Consider the following 15,173-nt stretch of genomic DNA (forward strand, 5'->3'; position numbering starts at 1 on the left):
GTGTGTGTGTGTATATATATTTTGCCCCCCCCCTTTTTCCAGGCCCCTGCTTAACTGATCACCCCAAAACTTTCCCAACAGCAGCAGACATGACTGGTGAATCTTTTTGAAAAATTTTGTGGCGATTCATCAACCGGCGCCAAAGATATAGGCAAGTAAAAAACACTTCTTCATGAAATTTTTTAAATTAGTTTGCCACTCACTTCAGCTGAAAAGTTTCAGGGTGATCCGTCAAGTGGGGGCCAAGAAAAGGAGGGGTTTCCAAAACATGTTTTCCCCAAGCAATTTGACACGACTACAGCTCCTACCCCTCAACTGAATTACACGAAATTTGGCAGAAAGCTCGATCTTGGTCCAGAAATAATGTTTTTTTGTAATTTGGTGTAACTCGGTTCAGTATTTTGGACTTAAGGAAAAAATATTTATGTATATCTAGGGACGCAGATTCGCCGTGATGGAGCCATGGATTCACGAGCCAGAGGCAAGGCTCTGATTGGCTGGCCGCAAACTGTGAGAAAAAGTGCGCCCACCATTTTGATTATTACCTCGGTCCCGGGGGAAAATCAAAATGAAAATTGATACAAGGGGTCAGAGTAGAGGTGTCCTGACCCCATAGGATTGATGGAGGGGTCTCTGAGGGATACCTCATAGGCATGAAATTGCCCCAAAACTTTTTGGGGGGGGCACAGAAGAATCAACAGATTCTAAGTGGTGCTCAGCACGGCGCGAGCGTACATCTGCGACGGATCCATGGATCCCGACCCCAATGTAAAAAAATATACCCACACACACATGCTCACCAAACCCCCAAAGGTCGTGTGCGGCGTGCGTTTAGGCGCATGCAGGGGGTGCCCTTAAGTAACTTTAGGGCACGAATTATAGTTTCTTGACATGAGTAAAAGTATAACTGCTGAATATCTATGGGTTTGTGTGTGTAAAATCTGAACTTACCTATAAAGCCCCTGTAACCTTTGTTTTTTTAGTGAACAAATATAAATGCGTATATATATTTAGATAAATGCCTTCCCGCTATTTAAGTTCGGTATTATTTTAACCAATCCCAAGGTCTTCCTGTTCCAACTAACTTCTAGCTAATCCGTTTTCCTGTTGAAGTTGGTGCTCGCCACTTAACAATTTTTTCCAACACTACGATTACTTTACAGCCCTCCTTGAACCACTTTGTATTAACAACATTTCCCACCTGTCCTGGTTTTCTGACTTTTTCAACCCACCCACTCCCTCTGCAGTTCCTGGTTTGGGCCATTCCTGTCAGCCCTCTCCTTCCCTTCCTTAGCAGTTCCTGCTGTCTCAGGTTTTCTCATTGCCCGTTTGCTCTCCTCCTTCCATCTCTCAGCAGTTCCTGCTGTCCCTGGTTTGGGCAAGGTCTGCCTGCCCATCCACTCTTCCCTCAGTAGTCCCTGCTGTCCGTGGTTTTCTCATTGCCTGTCTGCTCCCCACACCTCCCTCCTTCCCTCTCTCAGCAGTTCCTGCTGGCCTTTGTTTTCTCATTGCCTGTCTGCCCCCGCCCTCCTTCAGCAGTCCCTGGTTTGGGCCAGGCCTGCCTGCTCCTCCACCCCTCCCCCAGCAGTTCCTGCTGTCCCTGGTTTTCTCACTGCCTGTCTGCCCCCCTCTTTTCCTCCCTCAACAGTTTCAGCTGTCCCTGGTTTGGGCCAGGCCAGTCTGTTCCCCTCCTCCCCTCCCTCAGCAGTTCCTGCTGTGCCTGGTTTGCGCCAGGTCTGCCTGCCCCTTCACCACTCCCTCAGGAGTTCCTGCTGTCCCTGGTTTGGGCCAGGTCTGCCTGCCCCTCCACACCTCCCCTCAGCAGTTCCTGCTGGCCCTGGTTTTCCCATGGCCTATCTCCCCCCGCCTTCCCTCTCTCAGCAGTTCCTGCTGGCCCTGGTTTTCTCATTGCCTGTCTGCCCCCATCTCCTTCCATCTCTCAGAAGTTCCTTCTCTCCCTGGTTTTCTCATTACCTTTCTGCCCCTCCTCCCCTCCCTCAGCAGTTCTTGCGGTCCCTGGTTTGGGCCAGGCATGCCTGTCTGCCCCTACACCCCTCCCTCAGCAGTTCCTGCTGTCCCTGATTTTCTTATTGCCCGTCTGCCCCCCGCCTTTCCTCCCTCAGCAGTTCCTGCTGGCTTTGGATTTCTCATTACCTGTCTGCCCCCTTCTTTCCCTCCCTCGGCAGTTCCTGCTGGCCCTGGTTTTCTCATTGCCTGTCTGCCCCCCTTCCATCTCTCAGCAGTTCCTTCTCTCCCTGGTTTTCTCATTACCTGCCTGCCCCTCCACCCCTCCCTCAGCAGTTCCTGCTGTCCCTGATTTTCTTATTGCCCGTCTGCCCCCTTCTTTCCCTCCCTCGGCAGTTCCTGCTGTCCCTGGTTTGGGCCAGGCCTGCCTTCACCTCACCCCTCCCTAAGCAGTTCCTGCTGGACCTGGCTTTCTCATTCCCTGTCTGCCCCTCCGGCCCTCCCTCAGCAGTTCCTGCAGTCTCTGAATTCTCACCTAAAGTCGGTGTTTTTCCCATTTGGAGACTGGATTCCGTCTTCGTCATTTTCCAGATTCTAGAATTCAAACGAGATTAAAATTAACCACAAATCGGCATTATCAGGAAGGGGGGGGGGGAGATATGTTTATACAAAGTGCAAACCTAGCTCTAAAGAAACGGACATTATAATCCCGGAGTTATGCAGCACTTTGTCTCTGCCGTTTCTACGCGCTTTATATGACAGGTGTTACTACTGCCCAATTGAATGGTACTTAATTTGCTAACCCCAGAAGGATGCGAGGCAGAGTAGGCCCTGCAGTGACTCAGTGCTGACTTACAGAACACCTCGCTGCCCCTGGTCTGGGGCCCCTTGGGTGCGCGTGCATCTCTACAAGGACCACAAGATGGCGGCGCTCGAATGTGCACACGTGTGTGAGGATGCACAACATGCTCACGTGACTGGAGCCGGCCAATCGGAGCACGGTCCGCTCAGTGAGGGGAAGTCTCAGGGAGGTGCAGAGTTCTGTAAAAGACACTGCTGGAAATGGAAAAATATATTCCGGGGTCCCTTTAATTGGGGGTCAAAGTGCGACAGCAGGGAAAGGGTGGAATACAGGAGGACCAGGGTCATAAAAAGTGGAGTCTGACACTCAAGGGATGCATTTGCTAAAAAAAACTGTCCTGGTTTACTTCAGTCCACTTACAGCGTGCATGATGAACTATCCAAAGAGGGTAGGGCACCAGCTGCAGAGATATTTGAGCGCCCAGCATTTCTCAGGTGATAATAATGGTAAGATAACTCTGGTGGTTAACGCACATGCTGGAGAGAGCTGTGTTTCTGACCCATGATAAAGTAGTATAGGGGGTTAATGTGCCTGCAACGCACATCATCTAACATTCTAATCACAGATTTGTATTTTTTGTCAGTAGTTTAGGGGGTTGCATCTTTTTGCACAGAGATCCCTCTAATATTTGCAAGTTACGCTCCTTCTAAAACTACTCAGTGAGCTCTGAACTGGCATCAGGAAGCTGTATGTAACTTCCAGGATATAGCTTTACAACCTCATTGTTTTTTCTCGATCTTTCGATAGTGTTAGGTTGCTTTAAAGGGTTCCTGTGGGTAATAATAACATTGCTGCCTTCGGTTTTAAATCCCGACGTTGTGCTTCTCCGGACTAGGTCCTCTTAACATATGATGCCTTCCAGCACGGATGGGGTGTGTCTCCTCCACTGTGTAGCCCTCTTTTTTTTATGTATTATTTCCTGTAAATCGAATTCCACACTCGTAAGATTCAATGCCTCTGTATAATATGTAGTGTAAGTGCTTTGACACCCTACAATTGAGAGTAGAGCTATAACATTTTTTAAGTAAAAACAAATTATTACATGCTTTGCAAATTGCTTTTTGAGTAATTACTCATATAGAAACATTTGACATTGTTAAATACTCTCCTTCTACACCCCGACCCGACATCTCCGCTCCGCCAACCTCGCCCTCGCAACCGTCCCACCCCGAACTACAACTGGCGGTAGATCATTCTCACACCTCGCCGCCAAAACGTACAACACTCTTTTCACCCACCTACGCCAGACCAAAGACCCCCTTACCTTCAGGAAACTTCTCAAGACCTGGCTGTTCAGGCAGTAGCAGAAACTCACCCCGCCCAACCTCTCACTCTCCTCTCCTCAGCGCCTTGAGACCATCACGGGTGAGTAGTGCGCTTTACAAATTCCTGATTGATACAGGGGTTAAAGAAAGTCAAAAACCTGCTCTCACATTTTAGTTTCTATTTAGCACTTGTGAAGTGGTGATAAGCTGAATACTTGTGTTTCCCACCACTGCATGGGATTCTAAGTGCTAGGCTCCAGCTAGCTCCCAGTCAGAGTGAGTCTCCGGGAGAAGGTGAGTTGATGGCTCTTTAAGTGAGGCCTTTGTTTTGGGCTCAGCTGGAAGTGAAAAGAAGGACCTTTCCTCGTACCTGCAGATTGCTGTTCCGAATGGGAATGAACATATCCCAGAGACAGCAATTTACACCAGGGCAACTTCAGCATATTTCACCGAAGTCCAGCACAGCAATAGCTGCCAGATCTGTTTGAATCTCCCTCATTTCCTGCACCAGAAATGGATTTCTTGCAGCTCCTGCTGGACTTCCTAACATCACTGCACCGCACAGGACTACTGATGGAGACATGTTGGGTTAAAACAGGCCAGGGGGCACAGGTCACTCATATCGAGACACACCTCTCCTCAAAAACAAAACCCAAGACCCATCTGACCCAGGAAACTACAGGCTCACATACAATGGACCAATCTTAGGAAAAATGTTTGAGGAGCAATGATGACTCAACTCTCGAACTTTGCAGAACTTTATGGCTTACTGTCAGACCAAAAATCCGGTTTCAGACCAGGCAGAGGCGCATCTAGAATGATCTGAAACTCACAGTGGAAAAAAACAGGGTACTAGCTTTGTTACTTCTGGAATTATCACCCGCATTTGACACAGTCTTCCACCACTGCAAAGACTCCACGACCTGGGAATCCATGAAAATGCTCTAAAATGGATTGCTTCTTGTCTCACAGACAAAGTGTAGTCTATCAACCCCTTTTAGATCAGCTCCTCACACACAACCCTGTGGCGTTCCTCAGGTATCCATCATATTCCCTCCCAACTACCTAACCCCTTTGGCAAAACTGATCCTCACCCAATATAATTAGGCAGATAATAACCAAATAATTTTAAAAATGGATAGCCCGAAGACCTCAACAATTCACAACTCGAAGACTGCATCTGTGCCATTAACATATGGATGATGAGTTGCCATCTAAAGCTCAATACTGCAAAGACAGAGATTATGACCAGCGGGCAATATGCAAAAGTACCATCTTACCAACATATGGCCTAAGGAACTTGAAGCCCGTCCTACAACATCAAGCAACGTTAGTAACCTAGGGGTAACAATCGATTCAGACCCATCCTTGTTACCGCACAATAACGACGTCACAAGGCGTGCATTCTACACAGTCACATCTAACTTGCACACCGACAAACTGCAAGCCATCCTCATAATCTCCAAGCTTGACTATGCCAACACCCTATACCTTGGTGCACCCGTATTCACCATACATGAAATACAATTCATCCAAAATAATGCGGCATGGCCTCTTCTCCGCCTACACCCAAGAGAACGCAGGACTCCAGTAATGCAATCACTCCACTGGCTACCTATAGCAAGGACGGCAATGTTCAAGGCACCCAGCATTGGCCAGAGAGCCTCCCAAGGAAATAGGCTCCTGTACCTACAAGTTAAATTCAAGCAATACAAACCGAATAGAACACTGCACTTCAGGCTTGCACCACTCGTTATCATACCACCTTACCATAAGAAGTCCACAGGAGGCATGGCTTTCTCAGTACAAGCCGCCAATCTCTGGAACCCACTACCAGCCCACATTAGAAGGAGTAAACACACTTCTGCAGACAGATGAAAACAGGGCTATGTGCTAGATAAGTGCACCACCCACATCCTGGCAAAACAGTTGAATCTTCAAGTGCAATCCTCAGCTTACAACCCACGTATTGCAAACAACTGAATCAGCAAACTGCATTCGATATGTAGGTAAGCACAGAAGGGCTGTCCCATACTTTGCCGTGACATTATTATATAGTTATATACTTCCATATATAAGAGTTATGGCCCACAATAATACTAAAACCATAAACACAGCGGTCAGCAACAAATTATAACGTATACTTCGGATGTACTGGGCCGCGCTCTGGAGGCCGCCTCTGCCGTACTGAGTGGAGGGCTTGAGGGGTCACACCAGGCAGTGAATGGTCAGTGCTAACTGAATGGTGAAGAACTAGTGAGCGAGAATGCACAGTGAATAGTGCAAGGAAAAGGGGGGAGCAGAGGTTGATGCATGGGAGCTGGTTATGAATGGTGGATGGGATACTGTTGGCGAGTGGGCGGTACTAGCGAATGGTGATGGTGACTCAATGGTGCATGGATGCTAAATGAATTGGGAACTGTAAATGGAATGGTCAACCGATGGGCGGTGAACAAGAATGTGCAGGTGGATGGAAGGCGGTGGATGAATGGGAGCAGCATTGGGGCAAAGGGGGGGGGATCCTGCAGCAGAAGAGGAGAGCACAGCACTGTAGCATGGCTCACTGGAATTAATCAGTGTGACGGGGATCACTCCAATCTCGGGGGATGGGGGGGTTAGGGGGGGGGGGGATTAACAGTTTGAATCTGGGCGGCAGCTCCAGCCCAGGAGGTGGGGAGGGGGGAATTCAGCTTCAATCTGGAAGCAGGCAGCTTCATTCTGGGGGGAGGAGGTGGGCTCAAGTCTAGTGGGGGCAGCTCAGCTCCAATCTGGTGGGGCGGGGAAGCTCCAGTCTGGGGAGCGGGCTACTTCGGTGTGAGGGGGACAGCTCCAGTCTTGGGTGCGGGGGGGGGGGGTCGCAGCTCCAATCTGGGCGTCATCTCTAGTCTTTTTTTTGGGGGGGGGGGAGGGTCAGCTCCAGTGTAAGGGGGACTAGCTCCAGTCTAGGGGCAGTTATGGTGTATTTAAAGAAAATTACCCACTTTTGAGTGAGGGAAATACGTAATTGATCAAGAACAAACAACCATCATTTTAAGGTTAAGGCAAAATTAATGTAGGTTCAGAAATCGACTATTTGATGCTGGAACAAAAGGGTTGCACCTTGGAAGTATATTTCAAAGTAAAATGCAAGTAATTCATGAACATCTGGGGCTACTAATGCCAAATTCTTGGTGGCCGAGATCACTTCATTCGCACTTGGGCACTCATTTCTTCACTCATGGGGAAGCACTTTATAATCTGCAATGGGGGCATTTTGAGATAACTTGCACACTTTGTAATGGGTCCCAGGGTACTCAAGGGTTCCTGGGCTCCGACTGTGTCAAACAGAACCATATACCACTGGTGTCCTGGGGATTAACCGTACTACTGAGCCCAAAACCGAGCACCAGGTTTATTCCTTCAGGATTGGACCCTCAGGGCAGTGAAGTCGAGCAATCCGAGGCTTACTCGGGGAGGTGATGTGGGGTGAGAGACGCAAAACTTCACGAACAACCAATTCAATGTCCAGCCAACAGGTAGTACTTCTACCCTTATGTAACTACGGGGAGACATCCTATGCTGCTTCCGTCAGGGTACTCTCCATGCAATGGTTGAAGTCCCTTGGGCCTCCAGTGGAAGGGGCTATTATCTGGAGGGTCCAGGTTGTGGGTCAGGAGATGCTAATACTAGGAGAGCCCCCTAGCCCCCCGATTTCCCAACTCTGCACATGGTCAAAGGTCCAAGTCTTAAGGGAGTGGAAACACAATTTACAAAAATGTGGTGGAGGGAAGCAGATGACTCTGCCAAGCACAGGCAGGTAAAAAGGCCTGCCTTGCAAATATAAACATTATCGCTGCCGCCCTGGTCAGTTCTCCACCGCCCGGCAAGCTGAAGGCTCTATAAAAGGAATGTGCATTTGGTTTGGCCCTCCAGACCAGCCCCAAACAGAATCACAAAAGTTCCTCCACAGTGCAAACATTATCATAGTTTGTAGTTCCAGTCGGACGACAGCTTCATTCTGGGGAAGCTCAGAGCTGGGAGGCAGCACCAGTCTGGGGTCAGCTTCAGCCAGAAGGCCATCTCCAGCCAGAGGGCCACCTGCAGCTGGAAGGTCACCTCCAGCTGGAAGGCCATCTCCAGCCAGAGGATCACCTGCAGCTGGCAGGTCACCTCCAGCCGGGAGGGCAGTCCCAGTCAGAAAACAAGGGTTAAAAAGTTACAGCTTGTTGTGACAAACTTGAGGCAGAGGTGCACACTCTCCAGAGCCATGCAGGGATCTTCTTCCATCCCAGCAACTACCATCACAACTGCAGTCTGAGGTCTGTGAGATAGGTGGACACTAGGGGTGGTTTGGTGTCGGACTCTTGCATTACCTCTATAATGCATCAAAGCATTATGAACCTTTATCGTTTTGCCATTTAGGGCAGTCAACGCACTACCTTCCCTTTCATTATTACATTTGAGTGCACTAACGTTTTAAAGAAGCATTGGCAATACCAACAGGTCTGGTCTTGGATTACTTGTTTATTTTGTACTGGAAGCATATGGCTAAAAAGAAAAAAAAGAAAAGACGCTGCCGATCAAACGTAAACAGAAAATTACCACTTGTACTTTCTGCAGATCTGTACCTTTGGTAATATGTTACTCATTCTTTACTGCAGACGCCAACTGTGTAAATAGTGCCTTGTGTCGCCAGGGTGACTGAGTGATTAATAAAGAAAAAGAACGCTTACAGTTCAGTGGCAGCTGCACAGCGATGAAGAGAGGCGCAGAATCAGATTTCTAAAGTAACGCCCATTTTTCTTTTGTTCTAACTAGCTGTACTCTCATAGGCGATTGTGAGCTGCTCAGGGTGGCACAATACAACATCTTGTTTACTTGATAACAGGTGTATTCACTGGGTGGTGACAGAGAAAGGGCCAGAACAAACCTCTGAGCTTCTAACTAGGGAGAGTCACTGCTTATGTGACCAGACAGGATAGGAAAATCCACCTTGCTTTCTCTTCTGTGACACATGTTCCCACTTCTAAACATCTGTCCACCTCCCCTTCTAACCTGTCTCTCACTTCAATACAATCTCTCTCTCTCTCTGCCACCTTCACTCCAGGAGGATCCTTAAAAGGTTTATTGGGGTCCTTTGTCTGGTGATGCGTGGGAGGGGACACAAACAGTAAGAACACTTCATATGAATTCTTTGCAGCAAATGCAGACAAATGTAGAATCTGAGGGCATCTCTCCCACAATGAGGTTATTAGGGTTTCACCAATTGTGACAGTAACCCCTGCAACTTTATTAGCATAGGAGAGCTAGAGGTTCAACCATCTCTCATCCTCCAACACCATAAGGGAAAAGCACAAGGATGCGATGGTGCGTAAGATCATTCAATGATCCAGGGACAACTTGGCGACCTGATATATGTGATATGTACTGGATGGGGAAGCCACGAGGGGAATATCATCTGATCAGGGTGGGGTGAGGTTGTCTATGATGAAATGTTCCACAAAAGGAGCATCTTTGTGCTTCTGAAGAATCCACAATGTGAGTGGGCAGTAAACTAGAGGACACACCATAAACTCAGGTGAACATCTGTAGATGATGACCAGCATCAAGACGGCCCATTCTCCACCTTTTAAATTCGAACAGTTAAAGGGCTTATACAGGGAATTATTATAAACCATGAAAAGGGCTTTCAAAACGATTCGTCTGCACCTCTGGACAGACAAACCTTTGTCACAAAGCAGGAATGACTGTGGTAAGAGGGTAGGAAGCTCCAGAATTAGCCACTGCTCTGGGCAGTCAACAGGTTACTCAGGGCACCAGGACCCAGGGCACATATCTGGAATGGGTAAAATAAAAACCAAAAGCTATCCTGACCAAAAAACCCAAAAATCAGCTCAGGCTGTGACACACGGGGGGAAGGTGTGGGGGAGCATCAAAGAGGATATGTCTTTTAGATCCTTTGTGGCGAGAGGATCCATTTCACTTTAAAGGCTCCTTAGAAAGGGAAGGACCTTCTCAGTTTCAATACAAATATGGCCACTAACAACTCACACGGGCTTAACTGGGCTGTCTCCGGGTGCCCAACCCTCTGACCCGCTACATCAGCCAATTAGCAAAGTTCATGCAACGTTAGTATCTAGGCCCGGACCTGGAACAAGGCGATGGACCACTTCACGCCTGCTCTTATCACTCTCAAGGGGCTCCCGATAGAGGCTAGGTAGCCCCCATTACTCAAAGCTCTGCACTTCAGCACCCCAGAATGCATGGCCCAAAAACTCACCCTAACCTAGAAGCAACCCCACCCTGAGCAGCACTAATCCGCCTCTCTTACAACCTCGAAGAATTAAGAAACAAAAAACATCTTCCTGCACCTTCTCGGGCAGCGCTCCCAAAATATGGGGCTCACCGCCACTGGAGATACACACAGTCCCTTCTCCAGCCGCCTTCAGGAGGAACTGAAATCCCTTCTTGCCGAGGAAATCCAAGCAAGCTAGCCGCCTACATGCCAATATTTTACAGCAGGCAAGTGGGAGCTTTTAAAAACAAGCATTTGCAATGCAACAGGTCTCGCATTATGTTGAGTTAGAGCTATTAGCGCTGTAAACTCCTAACCAGACTTTTCTTGCCACATTAAATGGAGAAAAAATACCGAGCATGATTGCACTGTGTAAAACACAGTGCGATCGCGCTGCGAAATAAAGAGAAAAAGTAGTCCACCAACCATACAGAAAACATGGAGCCTCCTATGTTTACAGTAGTTTACCGGTGCTCCCTAGGACAAGCAGATTTTAAAAGGCAAGCCTACAAACCAATGAAAGTGACTGATGTAACATGGGCGTGGTTAAAATCCCCCTAAAGACAGATTAGAAGAGGGACGGAGCGCTTTGAGCTCGCCCCTAAAAATATAGTCGGGAGAATGTATTTTCCCCACTGACGTATATTAGAGCAGAGGCAATCTGCCTCAATCGGGTCTAGTGGCATGTATGGGGACAGACAATCATCATTTCATTGTTGGTAGTTTAATAACAGCACAAACAACACCAGAGCTTGTATGTGACCGCTCTCCCCGCCGGACTGAATAGGATATGGAGCTCCCCTCTCTCGTGTTTTGTAAAATGTGCAGGGTAACCTCCCTCACTGGTGAATCCCAGCTTGTCCTTGTACCTGCTGAACACGACGTGTGATCCTTTGCAATTCTCTGTGTACCCTTGTTGCTCTGTATTCATGACTACCTGGCTTGGCCTTCAGCTCTGTGTTTATTAGCTTGTCGGACTTCTGTTTATGCAAAATGTATTCTCTATAGTGCTCCCCCTGGGTCTTCTTTGTGTTTTATAAAGCCTCTAAATAAATACATTAGTCAGGTCTTACATCAGATGGGTAGTCAAAGACATCTGCGACTACACCAGCAGCTCAACAGGTTCCAAATGCTGCTTGGGGAGGTAGGGGGGGCTCCACCCACTATTATACAGAACCTGGGAGCCCACCCTTGTAAGTGCAAAAGGAAAACTACATGTCACAACACAAGCCACAGAGGCCTGCCGGTGTTCTTACCGTGTGAGCTCCTCCGCAAGTAGCTGTATCTCTTCTCCTCATGAGTCGGGAAGGTCTAGACATACATCCAATGGTCAAGGGCAGGAAAATTTACTATTCTAACCTCAGTTTTCCAATATTTGGGAGAAGGGTATATTTTTGGGAGCCCTGCCATAGAGTCTAAAAGCAGAGAGAGAGAAACTACGGGCTTATAAACAGGCCAATATCGACTGCTGAACCTTAGGTATCTTACATCATGTACCCACACCTTGTGTTACGCAGGTTCTTGTAAGATACAGGATGTAAGATGTGTAACACCCGCCCACAGTCACAAACTGAAAGTTGCTCTTTAAATGAATCAGATCATGTTTTAGCACTGTGATTTAAAAAAAAAAAAAATACTTTTATTTGCAAAAGCATTAATAAAAAGAGTTTTTTTGGGCCATTGTTTCTCTTTGGTTCCAGCGGCGGGGAGGAAGTCTTTTGAGAAATTATATTTTGTTTCTTTTGCACTTCTAAAAACGACCAGAGACATTTCTAGGTTGTTAGGAAAAAGGTTCGCAGTTTTCCGTTTTTACCGATTTTCGCCGATAAATACAGACAGACTATTGCCCGTTTCCCTGCCAGTACTATAGTTTTCTTTTGAGCGCCTCCCCGTGGTATCAGTTCTGACCAGCAGTTCAGTACAAGTGCATATGGCCAGCAAGAGAAGTTTATGAATAAACACAGCTCTCCTATAAAGCTTGGGTAGTTGCCCTTGTTCCCAGGTTAAAGTCCTACACTCCTCCTATGTTAAGACCAGTGTGTTATGTCATTGTACATGACTAGTAAGTCCACGCAAAAACACACCAACATTAATTTGAACCTTTCTCCGTTGAATAAATGTGGAATTATATGAGCTGCAACTTAATTTTTCACAGACCAAGAAAATGAATATGGATGCAAACAGATGGAAATATTAACAAAAATACACGTCAACCGGGATTCTTAACTGCAATAAAAGTCCCATGTACACTTTGCATTAAAATGTACACTTAAAAAACCCGCTAAAGGGTAACAGACCCACATGTCTCTGTATTCAACTTAGATATGGAAATTAAATTGGGTCATGCGTGGTACCTGGAGCTAAGCTGTAAAGACTGCTTGGTAACACCACCAGCTTTCAGGGTGGTCTGCACCCTTTATTGTCCATTTACATCCAGTGTTTCCAATGCAGAACAGGGGGCTTCCAACCCAAATCCCCAAATACCCCATACTTAGGAGCAAAATGTGTCTGCAAAGTCATTTCTTACTTTCTCTCCTGCTGCTCCTTCGCAGTCATCCCCATTTCTAATGTATTTACTTTCAGCCTTCCCCAGTGCTTAATTTGTAAATAAAAACGTGCCGGTGCCCAAGCCCTCCTCTTAAACACGCGTCTGTTGCACTTAAACGTGTGAACACGGAATACTGAGGCAGAGTAATCCTGAAGCCATCTCGGGCCTCTGCAATCCATTTACAGGCACTCCCTGCCCCTTCAGCTCACTCTTGCAGCTTTCTGCTTTTTACCGTTGTGGCGCTTTTTCGTTTTTCTCTTCCTCCGTCTTTCCCATACGTGTCTTTTGCTCGCAGCAAATGCTTGAGGCAGAAGAATAAGCACCGGCCCTCAAAAATAAGTGCCAGTGCTCAGTACTGGAAACAATAAGCACAAATTAGGCACTGGCCTTCCCTCTCCTTGTCTTATTTCACTCCCCTCTTCCTTCTCTCCATCTTCTTCATCACTCTAATCCTTCTTCTGTCTCCCTCACCTCTCTTTCAACTTATGTGGAATCACATGGGAAAAAGACCCAAGTGACCCAGGTCTACCACAGATCAAGGAAGGGAGCTTAATCAGCAGTGGGAACATGCAGTGACATCACAGGAAGTGACGTCACAATGCTAGGACTCACTTCTCTCAAACAGGATAGTCTATTTCCCATTCAAAGCAAAGCTACATACTTTGCTGGAAAATGAATAGACAGACAGATAGATAGATAGATAACTGTTATAAGCACCTTATCACCTATCTCGAAAGACGGGAGGGACATGGCTCATGAACGGTGACAACGTAAGCAAGTTATAAAGGGGGTGATTCTAACCCTGGCGGTCGGTGTTAAAGCGGCGGCCAACCCGCCAACAGGCTGGCGGTAAAAAAAATGGGATTCTGAGCCTGGCGGGAACCGCCAACACAGACAGCCACCTTAACACTCCGACCGCCACGGCGGTACAAACAAACAGCGCGGCGGTCACCGCCAACAGACAGGCGGCAGACAATGTACCGCCCACACTATTCCAACTCACCAATCCGCCACCTTTTCCGGGGCGGGAGCACCGCCGATAAAAACACGGCGGAAACAGACTATGAACGGGAAAACGCACACCACTATGCACTCCAGGAGGAAGGAGGACAGCATGGAACCCGAATTAAACATCCTACCTGCTCTCGTCTACCTTCTCATCTACCATGAGTACGAAGTCCGGCGCAGACGACAATGGTGAGTACTGCACCTACGACACACGGGAGGGGGAGGACGAAAGGTTACGGGCACACACATATGCGACCCCCCCCCCCCCCAACTATGTACTCACCAATGCAGAGCACCAAGTCACAGTGACACCACCCAAACCCCCCTGAAAAATGCTAGGACATAATCATATTTGGAATAAATATTTATGTACCAAAAAGCTCCAGAAAATTATCGTACAACCATGAAAGATATTCACAACAAAACTAATGACATACACATCAGTGTATAACTGAAGTACCAAGTCCTGCACATCCTACGAATTCAGCATGTCCGTGGGCCAAAGTCTTGAGAAATAAGGGCAAAGCCCACACAGGAGACCGGAGTCCTTTGGAGAGAACACTGCAGGGGCATCAGATGTAAAAACTACAGGCACCTCAGGGGGAAGGGAAGGGGGGGGCACCACAGCCACATGAGTCCACGACGCCAGATCCACGAGGAGCCACCATGCCCACTGGACCATCCTGGGGAGTGCAAAGCCACAGTCTCTCAATGTCTCTACAGTGGGTGGGCTGCCCACTGGACCATCCTGGGGAGTGCAAAGCCACAGTCTCTCAATGTCTCTACAGTGGGTGGGCTGCCCACTGGACCATCCTGGGGAGTGCAAAGCCACAGTCCATCAGGTGGATGACAGTCTCCACTGGTCAAGGAGGAGGCATGGTGGGCACAGTGAACCATAAACAGTGATTGAGACGGCGGTGCCCAGCGGAGCGGTGCTTGAGAGGAAGGGCCCAGCGGAGCGGTGCTTGAGACGGCGGTGCCCAGCGTAGTGGTGCTTGAGAGGAAGGGCCCAGCGGAGCGGTGCCTGAGACGGCGGTGCCCAGCGGAGCGGTGCTTGAGACGGCGGTGCCCAGCGGAGCGGTGCTTGAGAGGAAGGGCCCAGCGGAGCGGTGCTTGAGAGGAAGGGCCCAGCGGAGCGGTGCTTGAGAGGAAGGGCCCAGCGGAGCGGTGCTTGAGACGGCGGTGCCCAGCGGAGCGGTGCTTGAGACGGCGGTGCCCAGCGGAGCGGTGCTTGAGAGGAAGGGCCCAGCG

At 48.3% G+C, this 15,173-nt stretch overlaps 1 protein-coding gene across 1 annotated transcript in view; it reads right to left on the reverse strand.

Annotated features, from left to right (window-relative positions):
* The window catches only part of TMEM134 (transmembrane protein 134), a 75,283-nt gene that overhangs the window by 26,493 nt on the left and 33,617 nt on the right, over positions 1-15,173 (reverse strand). The window contains exon 2 of the mRNA XM_069232920.1: positions 2,501-2,559. Within this exon, the coding sequence (XP_069089021.1) occupies positions 2,501-2,559 (59 nt within the window). The remainder of the gene's footprint in view (positions 1-2,500; positions 2,560-15,173) is intronic.

This window comes from Pleurodeles waltl, chromosome 4_2 (genome assembly GCF_031143425.1).
Source record: "Pleurodeles waltl isolate 20211129_DDA chromosome 4_2, aPleWal1.hap1.20221129, whole genome shotgun sequence".
NCBI lineage: Eukaryota > Metazoa > Chordata > Amphibia > Caudata > Salamandridae > Pleurodeles > Pleurodeles waltl.